Genomic DNA, 19950 nt, shown 5'->3' on the forward strand with positions numbered 1-19950 from the left:
AAAGATTGCATAATGTGTACGCAAACCAAAAATCAGAGCAAAGCTCATTCTAATTTTAGGCCTCCAACAGCTTTGACAAGATCCCTTTAAGGATTTCAACAGTTTGTGATGTGTTCCTATTTATTTCCACTTTACTGTTAATTTTTTTTAATTATTTGCCAACTTGCCTCATGTGCAAGATTTAAATCTTCCTTTTCTCGCATTCTGTCTTCATATGCCAGTAGGAGAGGTGACAAATATTTCATATCCAGCTGAAGGAAAAGACCCAATGTATTTTAATCCATGGAAATATATTCAAAACATATTATAAATATTTTAGGTTCCTTTTTTAGTTCCATATTTAACTTTAATGTAGTCAGATTCAAGCCAGAGTTTAAGTAAAATGAATGAATATGCTGAAAATGTAGAACTCCTCATAATACAGAGGCCAATAGATTGTATGAAAATTGATGAAAAGATTAATTTTTATAAGCAGAAAATTAAGGCCTGATTTTACATATTATGTGCTCTCAACTCCCATTAACTTCATCTACAGGTGATTTCAATGGGAGTTCAAGGGACCCACTAGCTCATAGAATTCCTTATGATGAGAAATATAAAAGACACTGTACACTGATTCACAAAACTCAGACCACCATTAACTTCTATGGGAACTGTGAGTGCTTAGCACCTCCCAAGAGATGGCTCAGCACTGCAGGTTCAGTCTGTGTGTTAAATTCTGGCTCTCATAGGCATTTGTAAGCAGGAAAAGCCATAGCCGAGAGAGAACTGCTCAACTGGGGAACCTGAACCAGTCCTGGCTACCTAAAAAACAGACCTCACACTCCGCAAGTCCTCCATGGTTCTGATTGTGAAGGGGTGTGGTCCATTTTAGCATACACCCACTGAGTGAACCCCAATGCACTCACCTTGCTTGAATTACTTGTGCTCTTGGTATGTGTACACTGTGCAGGCAAAGGTGCAGGGATTATGCAAGCATTCACGGGCCAACTAGAATGTCCACATTTTCCTTGGATGTTATTAAGCCAAGTATTGGTAAAGTTTGATCCTGCTTAGTTTGAGATCTGACAAAACCACACACCAAGGTTCTATGGCTACCAACTAAGAATATCTTTTTCACTACCCTGTCAAATTCTAAATTCAGGATTGAAGTCAATGTCGCTGTTCATGTATTTAAAATTAAGCACCTTCATAAATGCATTCTGGTCCATACATCTAAGAAGTTGGAGGAAGGCCTTTTCCTGCATTTTTGATATTGTTTAGTGTGACTAAATATAGAAGAGGTGGGGGGAATCTTGAATTTAGGATTTGGCTAGAAAATTGAGACACTTGGTTTTAAATATTAGATAAATATATAGTTTATAAAATCTGTGTAAGTATTTTGTTCCTCTTCTAAGATTACCAACTTTTTAAATACTGTTTTTCATAAAAATTTGCAGTTCTTCTTTAGGGAGGATATACCCTTTGCAGTACCTGGATAAAATATGCCATTTGTCGTCATTTGAGCTGTGCTTTTTTGTAGCACTTAAATAATTTTATAAATACAGTTGATCAACAGTTCCTGCAATTACATTATATATTGGACAATATCAAACAATGGCAATTTTTTCCACTTCTCACTAACGTGTTTTTGAATGAAGGCCATAACTGACAATAACTTCAATAGCAGATGTACATGTTTACTGAAGGGCTGAATTTTGCTCTCTATCTTAAATCATAGTATAAACATTAATAAATGCCTATCTTCTCATAACTGCTAGCATGTAGTAGCTCAGCACAGTATCCAAACAATATTCTGTTGATTTCAATATTTGTTTCAAATTTATTTGGAAACGACAAATTTTAGAAAAAGCTAAAATTAAATACAATTAACCAATATATAGTTAAGGTAAAAATAATGATTTACTTACCAGCCAGGGAGGTGGTGGCCCTTTCATTGGCAGGCCTCCAATTTTTATATTCTAAAATAAGTTTTAAAAATTGGAATTCAAATTAAACTGTTTCTGCTTTTTGATTCCTCAAGAATTGTCCACTCGCAAACCATATGACTCACAGGAATCTTTATACTCAGACATGTTTTTAAGTAGATAATGTGTATAGTACTTAGATTCACCAAAATTGAGACTTTCTATTTTTATTGATATAACGTAAAGCATAATTTAATACAGGCTAGTTTACTGGTAAATTCTCAATTTAATTTTCATATCTGTATCAATCTGAGAATTTAAGATAAGTCTGGAGAGCATGATCTTATAAAAGGAACTCTAAATAGAATGTAGGATTACTGGTAAACCGGTAAATTTTGGTGTGAAAAGGATTATTTGAACTATAAACATAAATAGGTCATGGTGAGGAAACCATTCCTTTCATGAGTTTATCTTAATGAGAAAAGGATTTAAAAAAAATCTCTACTGAAGGCAAAGGGGTTTATTTTCCACCAGAAGCACATGCATAGTTTCAATTAAGCATTAAATCAAGTTGCCATTTTGATGCATATGAAATTTATACAGCCCCCATTACCACAGTAACTGAACATCTCAATCTTTAATGTATTTATCCTTACAAGGTAAGAGGTACATAAGGACATAGAACTGTAAGGGATTCCTGGATCACTGAGTCCAGTCTCCTGCTATTGCAGGCAACCCCATTGTATCATCCCATTCATAAACATCTTCAGGCTGCTGAATATTATCTTCAGTAATATTCTTCCCCTTTGACAGATGGGGAATTGAGGCACAGAGAAACTAGGTGACTTGCCTATGTTCAGAGAGGAAGTCTGTGGTGGAGCAGGCTTCCCGAGTCCCTGGCAAGTACTCTAACTGGTGAGAAGGATAAATGTGAAACTTCTCTTTGTTCAGTTACCCCATGTTAACACTTGGCTTGTGTGATTTACAAAAAATAGTTGTAATTTACATATTATTTATAAGTCTTTCCATGGTGCTCAGCACCATATCAAAGGTTCTCAAAAGGCTTTATGATTTGACCCATTATCTAATTTAACCATGTCAATGTCTTTCACTTTTCTAATAACAGGTTTCAGAGTAGCAGCCGTGTTAGTCTGTATTCGCAAAAAAGAAAAGGAGTACTTGTGGCACCTTAGACTAACAAATTTATTTGAGCAGAAGCTTTTGGGAGCTACAGCTCACTTTGAAGTAATGCCACAAGTACTCCTTTCCTTTTTTTTCACTTTTCTAAGTATCTAAGCAATAAGTGGAATTAAAATGCTTGCCTGGTTATATTGTGTACTGCTTAAAATGGTAATACATTACTGTATTTATAGACTTACAGAAAAACATTGTGAATCATGACAACTACCATCACAGCTAGTATTAGTTTTCATTCCTGTACTAGTCTCAGTAGAGGCCACATGTTGAACAACCATTTAAAAAAAACAAAAACACACACACACATTTGTCAGAAGCTTCATATTTAAAGCTTATGTTCCCACTTTCATCTATTCCTCCTTTCAAAAGCATTGAATTCAGACCACAAATACCAAAAAACTAAGGATTCTGATATCTGATATTTAATATATCTGATATCTTAAGATATATTAAAACTTAAAAGCATAGTGCATTCTAGTAATATCCTTAGCATGAACAATTAAAACAAAAACAACAAAAAAACAAACCTTGGTTGAAAAATAGTAATAAGGATGGAAATATCTCTGGGAAGCTAAGATGTAGGATTTACTGTCAAGAAGAATTAACAGGTAGCAAGGTGGTTCTGCTGCAAAATGGCCTTTACCTCTTCTGTAAACAGCTTAGTGAATAGATGTCTGAATCATAGTTCAATGAGCTTTGCAGCATTTGCAAAAGATGGATAGCTATGATTAGTTGATAAAGGAGAAGTAGCTGAACAAGAAATGCCAGCAAGCATATAATTTACTGTTTCCTTAAATTAGGTATGTTGAACAGCAGAATAGCTAACAATATCGATCATTAAATTGGATAATATTTTTTAAATGCCGACATTTTTTTCAGCCAAAAATACTTCTTGTATCAGCATTTATTTTGTAAATCAGGTTTATGCAACTACTCAGATCTTTCTTTCATTATATGTTTCAAAAGAAAGAATAGATAACATTTGACCTGGAATTTAAATATGAATCTCTACTCATCCAATCCATCCTTTCTACAGGTGGTGCAATGAAGTGGGCAGGTGGTAGTGCCAAAGTAACATCTTACTTGCAGAGAACTAGGTCTTAAGAGGAGAATTTTGCGCCCTTCCTCCCTAAGTCTCAGAGGAGATCTTGAGCCCTCCAATGCCTGAAGGTCTGGGAGGAGAAGGGAAGAGAGGCATAGTGTTTGGTTTGGTTTTATATTGTCTGTCTGGAGTTTACAAATGATTAAGATGGATGAAGGAAATAGTGTTTGAATTGAAGCCTAGAAATAAACTAGAAATAAAGAAAAAACAATGTTTTGCTTAGTCTTGGCTTCCTGTGAAATTTCTCTCCAGCTGCTCAGGCTCTGGCCTTGCCAAAAATTCAACAGAGATTTTTTAAATCTGTTCTTCCTACAGTAGGTAACTTGGTGACACTCATCATTACTAATTAAGCCCCCCCATCCTGCAATCTTATCTGTGTAGGAAGATCCTTACACCTGTGCTGTGCTGAGTCCAAATGAAGCCAGTGAAGCTCTACACAAGGGGCTTCTGGCATGGATCTGATGGCAGTATTGGGGCTAAATGTCTGATGTCAATTGGTCTACTTATATGTTTAAGGAGTATTCACAAGGTTTTGTGGGATCAGGCTTTCAGTAACTGATTTATACACTTCCTACATTACAGATTGGAGATACTAAAAATAAAAATGCATTGCTCCCCTTTTCCCATGAATTGTACAATGTATTTGGGGAAAATAATCCCCGGTACCTAAGTGATGGCTGCATACTAAACAGTTTCTGAAATGATACAACAAATGAAGTAGATATATAATACAGTATTTCTGATTACAGTAATGTCAGATAAATGTCCTATAGTCACTCGTCTCTTATTTTTCTAGAAACAACTTAAAACATGAAATATACATTGATATATCAGCTAGCTGCCTAGATACTAAAGCAATCTATAGGTATGCAGATCTTTAAAATCTACCAAAACCCCCAAACATTTCTTTACAAGCACCAGTAACCAGGAATATTACCTCATCTTGGGACAACAGTCTGAATTTGGTTTGATAGCGACTCAATTCCACATTTAAACGATGGACAGTCATTTTCAAACCATCATTTTCATCTACCAGTTCCTGGGCTTGTTGTCGCAATGAAAGCAATTCTGCAACTTCCTCTACATTTAAAAAAAAAAGCAAATCAACAGTCTGACAAACACATGGCACCTGCACATTAACTTAGCTGTCAACATTTCTTAATCAGGAATGGAGACATTACAGGATAAATAACTTCCATTGATACATTACTAAACCACGCAAAAATTATTAAACTCTGAATAAGAAAAAACAAAAGGAAGATCCATTTCATGTGTTCTGTGGAGTAATAACTAGTTAAGTGTCACATAAAAACATTATAAATTAAGTTATTTAAACTGTTTGATAATAATAACTATTATATGTAGGAATGTTAAACTATTATTGCATGATAAATGTATGTTTTGACTTCTGCATTCTATGTAAACATTTCCTAACTATATTTCTGTATCTTGTATGCTAAAATGACATGGATGTTGAACAAAAAAGATATGCAGTGCCTGTTTTAAAAAACAGTGGAGGATGGCGTCATTAATTTCAAGAAATGAAAGCGAATGCCTTCTCTTACCCAAAAGGAGACTTTTTCAGTGGAGTCCTATGCTCCAAAAAGACTACAAAGAAAATGAAAACATGCTGTTTTTCTATTGATGGGGAACTCCATTTGTAACACACACTGCAAAATCAGTATTAAAATTTCAATAGATTATGTTTAAGAAACATGCAAAGCACTGCAGAAAAGTCAAATCTTGCTCTCATCCCACTAAATTGGAATTTTACTCCTGATTGCAATGAGAATAAAATTGGGCCAACGTGCTAAATCACCAATACCAGGACTGTCAAGGTGCTGATATGATTTATTTAATTTAAAGTTACAAGGGAGAGGGACTGCTAGTGGAATTAAATTGTAATAGCCTTAATTTTACTTAGCAACATATTCTGTTGGCCCTTCCCTTCAATGGCCAAAGGCCTGCAAACAGATATAAAGCACTAATACAGCTTTCATTATTGCAGATTCTCCTTTAGCTCAAGTAGTAGAGCTACCATATTGCTTTGGGATGCAGGGATTCTCAACTGCAGTGAATTTCTCACACACTTAAAAACAAAACAAAAAACCCATCATTCAGTGGAGTAAAAAGATGCAAGGGACTCAAAGACTTTCTTAATGTCCTCTGATGCACTGCTAAGGGACTTCCAAGGTGCCACTCCAGCACTAAAGTTTTTGGGGGACTTTGAGAATCAAATTCATATACAGCTTTATTAGACTAATTATGAACAAGACTTATTTAGCGCTCCATAAGCTATTTAAAGAACAGAGCTGACTATATGGTACCCTTGAAAAATTTCTGTCTGGATATCTACTTAGGTCACCCCCATGTGGAGATTCAATTACTGAGGGGATAGGTTTTGAGTGAGTTAGAAAATAAAGCAAGATATAGTTCTCCTTAAATAAAGAAAAGGTACTCTAAAGTTGTATCCTACCTTCCTTATGTGAACTCTCTACAGCTTTTCTAAGTTTATTTTCTTTTTCCAGTGTCTTAAGTTTTAACTGTAGTTCCTTTATTTGTTGTTTTAGTTCCTCAAGTTGTAGGACCATAGTCTGATTTGCCTTGATTAGACACCAATTTTCTTGTTTTAATTCTTGGAACTTCTCTTTAGGTGTATCCATCCGTCCTTGACTTGCCCAAACAGATACATCTACAGATGATAGAGAAAACATGTTATGGAACACCCAGTATTCACATGGTATTCAGACTTTTCTACATTAGCAGCTCTAAGACAGGGGAAAAGAATATCAATCTTTTCACAAATTACTAGCATTATATTACTGAAAAATAGGTATCTACAGCTGGTAGAATAATAGTACACGATGCTAGAATCCAGGTTAAATTATTTTAAGAAAAGGATCTGTAGGACACAAATCAAATCATCGCACTGATGGGCCGGTGGGGCAAAGAGGAAGAAAAAACTATGGAGTGGGGAAGGGAGTTCCATCACCTCTGCTCCAGTGCTTCCAGTTACCATTGACCCCACTGAATATCTCCCTCCCACAGAGAGCAGCAAGAGCAGTACAAGGCTTCCCTGCCCCCTACCCCCAGTATATCTGCTGGGGTAAGCAAGCCAGGCCTGCTGCACTCTTCTCCTCCTGCCACACACACAGTCTTCTGTTGGGATGATGTTGGAGGCTCTTCCCCCCTGCCCCGGCAAACAGTTGGTCTTTCCGTTAACACATTCTTGGAAAGCATGAGGTTGTTCATGCCTCGCAGAGCTACAGTTTCAGGCTGTCTGCAGAATCAGGCAGACATCACTGCATGAGTTATACTTTGATCATGTTTTTAAACTTTTCTTTGTAGCCATGCGAGTTAGAAAACTTGCTTTTTTTTAAATGAAAGTTGAGATTCTATCCTTATCAATGGACTCTAGGAGTTAGAGCCCTAGCTATAAGAGGCTGTGGCCTAAAGTGCCTATACCTGAATCCAGCTCTGCTTAGACCAACTGCAGAAGGGGGCTGCAGGAGTATATATCCACTCCAAGAACTGCTTGGGAAACCTGGAGCTAGTTATAGTTATCTATATCTGTTTAGATAACAGACAGTATAATATAATGGTCTCCAAACTTTTTTAGAATTTAAGTGCAATCCAGGATCTACCCCGCTCCTTCCCCCAGACCCCTCCACTTCCCCCAAAGTCCCGTTCACTGCATCCCCACCTCCCTCCATCCCTCGCTCTCCCCCACTTCACTCACTTTCATCAGACTGGGGCAGAGGTTTGGGAGGGGGTGTGGGCTCTAGGATGGGATCGAAGGGTTCAGACTGTGGGAGAGGGCTCCAGGCTGAGCCTGGGGCAGAAGGTTGGGGTGCAGGGGGGGTGAAGGGTGCAAGCTCTGGGAGGGAGTTTAAGTGCAGGAGGGGGCCCCAGGCTGGAGCAGAATGTTGGGGTGCAGGAGGAGGTACAGGGTGCTGGCTCTGGGAATTGGCTCAGGGCTGGGGTACAGGAGGGGGTTCAGGAGGGACTATGGAGTGCTAGCTCCGAGAGAGGGCTCAGGGCTGGGGTGCAGACTCCCGCCACGTGGCACTTACCTCGAGCAGCTCCTAGTCGGCGGTGCAATGGGGCTAAGGCAGGCTCCTTACCTGCCCTGGCCCCACACCACTCTCGGAAGGGGGCAATGAGCTCCTGCGGCCCCAGGGGGGCACGTGGCTCCATGTGCTTCCCCTCTCTACAGGCACCACCCCCACAGCTCCCATTGGTTGCAGCTCCCATTGGCCAGGAATGGGGAACTGTAGCCAATGGGAGCTGCAGGGGGCGGTGCTTGCAGGCAGGAACAGCGCACAGAGACCCCTCCCCCTCCCACCCCCCCAGGGGTCACAGGGGTGTGCTGGCTGCTTCTGGGAGTGGCTTGGGGCCGCGACAGGCAGGGAGCCTGCCTTACCAGCAGCCCCACTGCGCCGCCGGACTTTAAGTGCCCGGAGGTTGCCGTCAATTGAGAGAGTCTCCAGGATCAACCAGTCGATCGCGATCTATGGGTTGGGTGACCACTGTTGTAATAAAACACCAGAGGCTTGTTTATACTACAGCCAGTTTATCTGATATTGGGTGTGTTGAGAGTTGTTAACCTTCTCATATGGCATATGCAAGTGTGAGGGCATAGAAGCTTTTTATACAGGAAAAAGCTTTCAAAGGAAACAAAAGAAAAATCATAAATTTGAACGTGTGTAAATATACCATAGACATTATACACCTCCTTAGGAGATCCAGGGAGCTGTGCCTGGAATTGTTGATAGGATGCAACAATCCATAGACTCTGCAAGAGCTGAAGGCAATGCCATGTGTGGATGTACTGCATTACTGTAATTTACACCACTTCAATCACATTGGTGCAACTAGCACTGGTAAAATTCTCTAGTGTACACAAAACTTAGGTGACTAGAGAGAAGGGAAAGGATAAATGTTACAGAATTCAGAGTAGCAGCCGTGTTAGTCTGTATTTGCAAAAAGAAAAGGAGTACTTGTGGCACCTTAGAGACTAACGAATTTATTTGAGCAAAAGTTTTCGTGAGCTACAGCTGTAGCTCCCAAGACTCATGAGGTAAATAATAATGCTTAGGTATTAGGAATTTCTTTAATTCCAAGTTCCTTTCTCCATATTTCACTATTGGCTTTATATCCTGTTAACGGCTATTTCTGTTCCTGACCTCCCACTGGGAAGTCTGGCAAATATCATGCTTTATACCGGATACCTACGATGACTCTTTAATTTATTAGAGCGATAATGGGGGTGAGGTAACATTTTATTGGATTAACTTCTGCTGGGGAGGTAGACACGCTTTTGAGCTACACAGAGCTTTTCTTTATGTTTGAGAAAGGTATTAAGAGTGTCACACCTAAATACAAGATCAAACAGATAGTTTAGCGTAAGCAGTTAACACATAATTTAAGACACCATTCAAGGTGAAGTAGCATGTTAACAACTTTGGGGTCATAGGCCAAAAGAAGGGGTTAATGGGTTACAGATTATTGTAATAAACCATAAATATAGTGTCTTTATTAATATCATGATTTTTAGTGTCTAGTAAAGTTTTAAATTCAAGCTCCTAGTCTCATCTTTTGAAAGTGTCGTGCAGGTTTCCTTTGAGGATTAGGACTGATGGGTCAGATATAGAGTGATCACTTTGTGAAAAGCTCTGTGTAGCTTGAAAATTTGTCTCTCTCACCCACCTTGTCTCTCTCCTACCTGGGACTGACATGTCTACGACAATAATCTTTAATTTATTAGCAGACATGCTCTGAAATCATCTTCAGTGCTTATGATCTTTACCTAAATTAATCATATTCAGCCAAAATTCATTCAAGTTATTCATATTTGGAAAATAAAAACAAATATAAATAATTCACATGAAGAAAAGCCTGGAGTTACTGCTTTTGTATGTCACTGCGTATTCAACGTTTTCCATCTCTTGTACCTCAAATATATAAACTTTTGCTTTTTGTGTAATGGCAGAAAAAATGGCAGGTTCCAGAGTAGCAGCCATGTTAGTCTGTATTCGCAAAAAGAAAAGGAGTACTTGTGGCACCGTAGAGACTAAAATTTATTTGAGCATAAGCTTTCGTGATGTATCCGATGAAGTGAGCTGTAGCTCACAAAAGCTTATGCTCAAATAAATTTGTTAGTCTCTAAGGTGCCACAAGTCCTCCTTTTCTTTTAGCAGAAAAAATGTGTTAATGTACTTTATTCTAAACCCTTCACTTTAGGGATTATGTCAAACACAGAGTAGTACCTGGGGATGGTGGAGGCTTTTCGCTTAGTGGATTTTCAACTGCCAGTTTTTGCTCCTAGCAAATAAACAAAATAATGTGAGATAATTTGCTGTAACAGTCATCCTTTTCTATTTTAACAACCACCATCAAACACAGAAATTACACTATTTACCAAACATTTAAGATCCAAGTTTTATCATTACAATTTTGTAGCCCTTAGTCTCTTTGTATGTAATGAATATTTTGTCATATTGAACCAATGACAAAAGCAACCTTAAGTATAAGGGAGAAGTGTGGCCTTTTAGATAGAGACAGCCTCTGTCACTGCCTCCATTACCCCTGCTGCAAGTCAGTTTAATATCTCTGTGCATCAATCTACCTATTTGTAAAACTAAGTATTAACAGAAACAACAAGGAGTACTTGTAGCATCTTAGAGATTAACAAATTTATTTGAGCATAAACTTTCGTGGCTAAAGGCTACTTCATCAGATGCGAGTAATGGAAAATCCAGTAGGAAGATAGATATAAACACAGAACATGAAAAAATGGGGGTTCCAATACCAGCTCTAACGAGAACAAATAAGGTGGCCTATTACCAGCAGGAGAAAAAAAATCTTTTGTGGAGATAATTAGGATGGCCCATTTCAAACAGTTGACAAGAAGGTGTGAGTAACAGTATGGGGGAAAATTAGCATGGGGAAAATAGTTTTTAGTTAGTGTAATGACTCATCCACTCCCAGTCTCTATTCAAGCCTGATTTAAGATGTCCAGTTTGCAGATTAATTCCAGTTCTGCTGTTTCTCGTTGGAGTCTGTTTTTGAAGCTTTTTTGTTGAAGGATAGCCACTCTTAGGTCTGTAATCGAGTGACCAGAGAGATTGAAGTGTTCTCCAACTGGTTTTTGAATGTTATAATTCTTGACATCTGATTTGTGTCCATTTATTCTTTTGCATAGAGACTGTCCAGTTTGGCCAATGTACATGGCAGAGAGGTATCGCTGGCACACGATGGCATATATCACATTGGTAGATGGGCAGGTGAACGAGCCTCTGATAGTGTGACGGATGTGATTAGGCCCTATGATAGTGTCCCTTGAATAGATATGTTTGGCAGTGTTGGCAACAGGCTTTGTTGCAAGGATAGGTTCCTGGGTTAGTATTTTTGTTGTGTGGTCGCTGGTGAGTATTTGCTTCAGGTTGGGGGGCTGTCTATAAGGGAGGACTGGCCTATCTCCCAAGTTCTGTGAGAGTGAGGGATCGTCCTTCAGGATAGGCTGTAGATCCTTGATGATGCGTTGGAGAGGTTTTAGTTGGGGGCTGAAGGTGAAGGCTAGTGGCGTTCTGTTACTTTCTTTGTTGGGCCTGTCCTGTAATAGGTGACTTCTGGGTACTCTTCTGGCTCTGTCAATCTGTTTCTTCACTTCAGCAGGTGGGTATTGTAGTTGTAAGAATGCATGATAGAGATCTTGTAGGTGTTTGTCTCTGTCTGAGGGGTTGGAGCAAATGCGGTTATATCGTAGAGCTTGGCTGTAGACAATGGATTGTGTGGTATGATCTGGATGAAAGCTAGAGGCATGTAGGTAGGAATAGCGGTCAGTGGGTTTCCGATATAGGGTGGTGTTTATGTGACCATCGCGTATTAGCACCGTAGCGTCCAGGAAGTGGATCTCTTGTGTGGACTGGTACAGGCTGAAGTTGATGGTAGGATGGAAATTGTTGAAGTCATGGTGGAACTCCTCAAGGGCTTCTTTTCCATGGGTCCAGATGATGAAGATATCAATGTAGCGCAAGTAGAGTAGGGGCATTAGGGGACGAGAGCTGAGGAAGCGTTGTTCTAAGTCAGCCATAAAAATGTTGGCATACTGTGGGGCCATGCGAGTACCTATCGCAGTGCCGCTGATTTGATATAACCACATTTGCTCCAACCCCTCAGACAGAGACAAACACCTACAAGATCTCTATCAAGCATTCTTACAGCTACAATACCCAGCTGCTGAAGTGAAGAAACAGACTGACAGAACCAGAAGAGTCCCCAGAAGTCACCTACTACAGGACAGGCCCAACAAAGAAAGTAACAGAACACTACTAGCCTTCACCTTCAGCCCCCAACTAAAACCTCTCCAGCGCATCATCAAGGATCTACAACCTATCCTGAAGGATGATCCTTCACTCTCACAGATCTTGGGAGATAGGCCAGTCCTCCCTTACAGACAGCCCCCCAACCTGAAGCAAATACTCACCAGCGACCACACACCACACAACAGAACCTCATACCCAGGAACCTATCCTTGCAACAAAGCCCGTTGCCAACTCTGTCAACATATCTATTCACGGGACACCATCATAGGGCTTAATCACCTCCGTCACACTATCAGAGGCTCATTCACCTGCGCATCTACCAATGTGATATATGCCATCATGTGCCAGCAATGCCCCTCTGCCATGTACATTGGTCAAACTGGACAGTCTCTACGTAAAAGAATAAATGGACACAAATCAGACATCAAGAATTATAACATTCAAAAACCAGTCGGAGAACACTTCAATCTCTCCGGTCACTAATTACAGACCTGAGGGTGGCTATCCTTCAACAAAAAAGCTTCAAAAACAGACTCCAACGAGAGACTGCTGAATTGGAATTAATTTGCAAACTGGATACAATTAACTTAGGCTTCAATAGAGACTGGGAATGGATGAGTCATTACACAAAGTAAAACCATTTCCCCATGTTATTTCTCCCACCCCATCCCCCACTGTTCCTCAGATGTTCTTGTTAACTTCTGGAAATGGCCTACCTTGCTTGTCACCATGAAAGGTTTTCCTCCTTTCCCCCCCGCTGCTGGTGATAGCTCATCTTAAGTGATCACTCTCCTTACAGTGTGTATGATAAAACCCATTGTTTCATGTTGTGCGTGTATATAAATCTCCCCACTGTATTTTCCACCAAATGCATCCGATGAAGTGAGCTGTAGCTCACGAAAGCTTATGCTCAAATAAATTTGTTAGTCTCTAAGATGCCACAAGTACTCCTTTTCTTTTTGCAAACATTTCATTGTATACAACCTGTCTGCCTAGATAATTATATAGCCACCACTCTGTAGTATCTGAGTACTTAAATTACAAAGAAAGAAGTGCTAAAGGCCAGCACGATCACCTGGTAAAATACTATGTACTGGCAAAATCTGTGAGAGTTCCCACCTCCTTCATAATACCTCACAAAGTAGTAAGTAGCCACTGGTTTCACTCATTTCTGGCCACACACAGATCTTTCCAACTGTGTAAATTACATTGTAGTCAATTTGCTTAGGCAATCAGAAATGGAAACTGCTTCCAAACTAGGGATATTTTTCAGATGAGAAGGAAGATTTAATATGTTAAACTTTTTAATTGTTGACAGAGAAAAATGGTTTCTTTACTCATTTAAATATCAGTATAACACTTAAAAGTGTATAAATGGAAGTGCAGTGTCAGGGCACACAGTTGTTGGATTTTTTTGTCATATGGCAGACAACATCTAGAGTCCTCTGGTGGCTACTATAAATAGATTTGAATGTACTCTGAGTGGAGAACTCCTATACCGGGAAGAGAAGGAAGCTAAAAAAATCTGAATTTGTTTCCCTTACTCAACAAAATGCTGATGAAGGTACAAGAGCCTCCCTAAGTCGTGCTGTGATCCTGTAAAGCAAAGCAGACTAGGGCTGGATCAAGAGACTGCCTGTAGATTCTGCAGGAATAACAGTTACTTACCTTACAGTAGCTGTATTTCTTCTGAATTTGTTGTCCATATACATTTCATTGCTGGGTGTGCATGCACCCAATGCACTTGAGTTTGGATTCTTTTGGCCAGCAGTCTTTTGGGGGCTGACCTGAGAGTCCTCGTGCCGCCTATTAAGGACACAAAGGAAGGGGCAATCCCAACAGCCCCTCAGTTCCTTCGCCAATACAGAATCAAGATGTTATCAGACTTCATACTAGCGGGGAAGAGAGATGGGTCGAGGAATATACATGGACAATACATGTTAAAGAACCACATCTACTGCAAGTGAGTAAATAATTTCCTTTTCTTTCAGTGCCTGTCCATATATATTCCACAGCTGGTAACTCAGAAGCAGTGACCTAGATCACTGAAGGTGGGTGCTAGGAGTCTTCCTAAATAGCAATTGTAAGACAGCTCCACTAAAATTAGCATCAAATCTTGATACCTCCACTACAGGATAATGCTGGGTGAATACATGTACTGCACCGCAAACAGCTGCCCTACCTATCTCCAATATGGGAACGTTTCTCACAGGACCAACACTGTGCTCCAGCAGTAGTGCTCACTCTACTGTGCTCCAGTAGGGTGAGCTGTTAGACCCATCTAGGAGACTATCTTGCTAATTCATAATACAGCTAGATACAAGCAGAAATCCAGTCAGAAACTGTGTTGAAATGACCTGTCTTTTAGCCCTGTATCCATAAACTATGAATAATCCTGGGGATAGTCTCAGTGACTTAGTTCTATCTATATAGAAAGCAAGAGCTCTAAGACCATCTAGGGTGAAAAGCTACACTTCACCTTTTATTTGAATGTAGTTTTAAGGGAAAAATAGGTAGATGGATGACTAGATTTAAGTTACAGTCAGGGATCACTGCAGTTAGTGTTTCAGCGACACCCGCTCTTTATGAAAACTTGTATATGGGGTGTGACCCTATGCCCCATATTCTTCAGAGTTATGATATGAATATGGCATAACTAAGATGTGTTCTTTGCAAGACTGGGCATATGCAGTACCACTAGAAAGGTTATGATTTACTGAATGATTATCCTATTTGTATACATGTATAATTTCTGTATCTGAAGTTAGGAATATGGACTATGCATCAACTACAAAAATATGTGCACCTGGGGAATGCCCACCAGACAAAATGCAATCAGTCTGGCTGGTTAGTCAATGGGCCATTAGGGAAAACAATAGGACTTTGAAGATGCTAATCTCCCACCTTCCTGAGAGGCTTCATGGGATATTGCTTTGACACTGAAGGATCATGTGATCATGTCACCTGGTACTGGACCCCATCTTGGCTTACTAGTATTTTTCCACTAATAGGGGGTGGGGACCAAACTGGGAAACAAAGGATTCCTGCCATATGTAAATTCTATTTAAGGCAGGGAAATGAGTTAATCAGAGCTCATTCTTCACTGAATCCCTGCCCAGCATGACTGTTGAGAACATCTGAAAAACAAGGGCGGGGGGAGAGGAGAGAGAAGAGCTGAGCCCAGGCTGGAAAAGGTGTCTGGCTTGTGAAAGAAATGCCTAAAACAACATTTAGGGTAAGAAATTACTACTTGTAACCAGTTTATTTAATGTATTGAACTTAGTTTGCACATTTGTTTTATTTGCTCAGTAATCTGCTTTGATCTGTTTGCTAATCCTTATAATCACTTAAAATCTATTTTTGTAGTTAATAAACTTTTGTTTATTCTAAAACCCAGTTTGTGGGATTCATAGTAGGGGGTGGAGGGGAAAGCTGTGCATATCTTCTTCTACATTGACAGAGGGAGCGAATTTCATGAGCTTATGCTGAACATTTTTCTGTGCAGCGCAAGACAATACAATCCTGGGTTTGTAGGGTGTGTCCCTACCTGTGTGTGCGCTACACAAGGCTTGAGGGCCTGGCACAGCAGGACAGGGTGAGGGAGCCCAGGCTGGTGGAACGGGCGGGCTCACTGGGACTCCAGTACATCAGGTGGCACCCCAGAGTGGGAGGTAACCTGTCACCGGGGGTTCTACCCTTCTGGTCAATGTTACTGCTACCAGAAAGCTGTTTTAATGGAAAGGTAAAACAGGGAACATGATGCCAGTGGGTCTACAGGTGAGCCTATTAACCCCATTAGTACAATATTTAGATCCCAAGGAGGGTGAGCCTCAATGGACTAGGGGACATACCCACATAAAGCCTTTCAAACATCTAGCCAGCATAGGGTGTGAAAATATGAAATACCCTGAATTGGAGAGTGGAAAACTGTTGCTAGTGAGAGGGCTGCTAGGTGATCCTCATGGAATTCACCTTTTGTAACTACCCCTGAAGAAAGCACCATTGTCTGGTGATTACCTAATATAAAAGGCCAAGATCAAAGACTTGAGCTACATAGAGAAATGACCGATCAGCCCAGTTGTTGTTCTGGTTCTAAGACAGACGAACCTGTAACCATGGGAAAACCTAGCTGTCTGTTTTGAAGGACTGGCACCTACCAGAACTTGAGGTTGGGATGACCTCAGGTAAGCTTTTTAGATTGTTTTACTGTTTTCAACATTTTCTCTGTAATGCATTTACCTTAAGAATAAATGTGCTTGCTTAGAAGGAGCTGTATGGTAACTTACAATTACCGGCAATACACTGGTCATAGCTTCCTCAGAGAGAAAGCAAAGCACAGGTACTGGCTTTTTAGGCAGTCTGCTTGCTCGGGCTATCACATTGTAAGGCATGGATCTGTGCAGCCTTAAAACTCCTGGTCAGGAAGGAGTGAGACACAAGTCTCTGCCCATGAAAGGCAATGTCTGAGAGCCAATGCCTAAAATGCATGCCCTTGGTGGATCACAAGGGGGAATACCGGTACAGTTGCCCTAAAACTGTGACAAAGTCCAGGGACCATGTTATCACGAATGCATCAGATAGGAATCCCTAATTTTCCTGGAGCAGAGCTTTTTATATTTCTTGTTTTCTTTGTTGGCAAAGAGGTATGTGGTGCGATAACCCCACTTTAGAAATAAGTCTTTGATTATGCTGTTACTGACCACTTGTGGTCACTTGAAAATTGTGTGCTGAGGTGATCTGTCATTATGTTCTGTACTCCTGACAAATGTACTGCTAGGAGAGTAATTTCATGGTGGATACAAAAGTTCTATAGATATACAGCTGCGTGACATAGGAGAATGGATCTTGCTCCCCTTTGCTTGTTATATAAAACATGGAATGTCCATCATGATTTGAATTATCAGTCCTTTCAGAAGCAGGAAGAAAGCTGTGCATGCCCAATAAATGGCTTTTAGCTCAAAGACATTTATGTGGAGTCGTTTCCCCAGAAGTCCAAGTATACTGTGTATGAAGATTGCCCAAATGGGTTCCTTATCTATCAACAACATCTTTTGGGAGGGCTCCAGCACCCTTGGTCTGAAACTGAATGGAACAGCTAAGATTTCCAGAACTCAGCAGGCTTTAATGACAGTGTTCCACACCCCACAGCAATGAAACAAGTAACTCCCATATGGAGGGGATATAATTGGAAGATCAAAAAGAATTTGTTACCATTCCCAAACAAGAAGTCAAATCAGCTGCCTGGATCATGAGAGAGAGTCTAAAAAAGCAGATATTGTGGTGCATTCAGATTACTTCCTTCTCAGACATTTTTGACACTTTCTCAGTGGTTCAGGCTGCCTATATTGGGAGTAACTGCTGTAGCTGAGGATTAACGTACTTTTGCAAGTCCTTCAGTGTAAGGCCTCAACTGTTTTAGCACTGAAGAGTGTTAAATGCAAGAACCTCAATTTCTACTTGAAATTCTTTGAGGATCTCTTCGTAACACTTGAGATCACCATCTGAAGCACAAAGCGCTGCTTGGAGGCATGTGCATGTCACAAACTGACCTTCAGTGAAGAGCAACTTAAAATCTTGCCTATTGTCTTGAGGAAGGCTTTTGGCAAAATTTGCCATTGAATCCCACTTCAGTTAATCATATTTAACCAAAAGGTCTTGGTAGTTGGTGATTCTCATTTGGAGGCATGATGTGAAGTAATTTTTCCATCAAAATAAATTGTTTTGGGAGACTTTCCTTGTCTTCTGGTGTTATTTTAATGTGATCTCTCATTTGATGCAGTAATCACCATTGAACCTGGTGTGGGATATGCCCAAGGTCCTAGGAAGAAACCTGGAGTCATGGTCTGCTCTCATCAATATTGGTACCAGAGAGACAGCTGTCTGCTAGAGCAATTTAGTTGGCTCTGAAAGTCCCTGATGGGTATTGCAAGATGTCCAGGTACCGAGGTGTGCAAGATGAGCAGGAGCTTGTGTGATTTTTTTTTTCCTGAACTACCTCAACTGAAAGCTCCAGCATGTTAGCCATTCTGACCAACAAGTCTTGAAACATCTTGTTATCTGTTGAGACTATACTCATTGACACAGATAACTCAACAAGTACAGCCTCATCCAGGAATGATGGGGACATATGAGCTAGTGAAAGATGGTCCTCTCACTGAGACACTCTTCATCTGGGCCATTAGCCTGTTCAGTTGATGCAGGAACATACTGAGCTGGCTGTAAAGCCGCCTTGTGCAGTGGAGAAAGGGAACTAGTCCTGATTATGCTAGAAGACTGTGTCTGCTTCTCAAGTGAATCCTCCACAGAGCCCAATAAGTTCAAGGCTATCGATAGGCAATAAGGGCTACGGCAAAGGGCAATGATACCAGCGAGTACTTTGAGCCTCTTTGAACTTAAATGCCTAGAGTAACAAAATTCATCCCATCGTTCCCTCTCAGGTGTAAATTGGCCTGAATATCTGGATAAACAAACCAGAGAAGACTCTCTAATGCCCTCAGTACCTGAGGAGAATGAATAGTCCTCCCTATGAGGAGAGGCTGTATCAGCTGGTGTGCTGAAAGCACTTTCAGATGGTGCTCTGGTCAGTACCACTGATGTCCTCATTTCCCATACTGGAGCAGCAGTCGATGCCAAAGGAGGAAGCTTCAGCACTGCAGCAGTGGGGATCCCAGTACCAAAACGACCAGTAAGTCTTTTGAGGCTATATACAATTTTGGTACCAAATCTGTTGTACCAAACATGAAGACAGGTGGGTAGATGGCATCAGTACCAGAGACATGGTACCAGGGGCCTCAGGACCTGGAGGAAGATACTGGGCAATGTAAGTGGTATCAAGGGAACTGGTCTTGAGGCACTGTGACTCGTGCCTTATCGGGACCAGAGCAACCGTTCTGCAGCCTTGTGCTACTTTTCCCCTGAGGTTCAAGAAGATTTATGGCTCCCTGAGGGAAGGACCTGGTGAAGGAGAGTAAGATCTATTTTTTGTGTGGTCTTGGTACTCCTTTTTCCTCTGAATCCTTGAAATTTTTTCAGACAAGGAGAATGGCTTTTTAGAAGCATTTATTTTGACTTTCCAAGTTGAGGACATAATGGGAGTACTTTTATATGATGAGTGCTCAGAAGCTGCTGCCTATCAGGAAGAGGTCACAAGTGGCCAGGCCTAGTGGTTGGAATCCAAATGTCACGGCCCAAGGTCAAAGTAGAGTCAGAGCCAGGAATCTGAGCAGGAGGTCAGAACCAAAGTCCAGAGTTCAAATGCCAGAGCCAAGAGTTGAGACAGAACTAGGGCTAAGGGTCAGAACCAGATTAGCTGGAGTCAGGGAAGGCAGGAGCAGGGTGGGTTCCAAGGCAGCGACAAGACTGGACCAAAGCTGGGTGCTGGGCAGGTGACAGTCTATACCATTAAGTTCACCACTTT

The 19950-nt window shown here is 40.7% G+C and overlaps 1 protein-coding gene across 4 annotated transcripts in view; it reads right to left on the bottom strand.

Moving 5' to 3' along the window:
• Nucleotides 1–19950, bottom strand: part of CEP89 (centrosomal protein 89) — a 120945-nt gene that overhangs the window by 82788 nt on the left and 18207 nt on the right. For all 4 annotated transcript variants that reach the window (XM_038368116.2, XM_043495138.1, XM_043495140.1 and 1 more), the window contains exons 7-11: nucleotides 10476–10530; nucleotides 6683–6898; nucleotides 5144–5286; nucleotides 1911–1961; nucleotides 168–251 (exon numbers count right to left, since the gene is read on the bottom strand). In XM_038368116.2, the coding sequence (XP_038224044.1) occupies nucleotides 168–251; nucleotides 1911–1961; nucleotides 5144–5286; nucleotides 6683–6898; nucleotides 10476–10530 (549 nt within the window). The remainder of the gene's footprint in view (nucleotides 1–167; nucleotides 252–1910; nucleotides 1962–5143; nucleotides 5287–6682; nucleotides 6899–10475; nucleotides 10531–19950) is intronic.

This window comes from Dermochelys coriacea, chromosome 12 (assembly GCF_009764565.3).
Source record: "Dermochelys coriacea isolate rDerCor1 chromosome 12, rDerCor1.pri.v4, whole genome shotgun sequence".
NCBI classification, from domain to species: Eukaryota; Metazoa; Chordata; order Testudines; family Dermochelyidae; genus Dermochelys; species Dermochelys coriacea.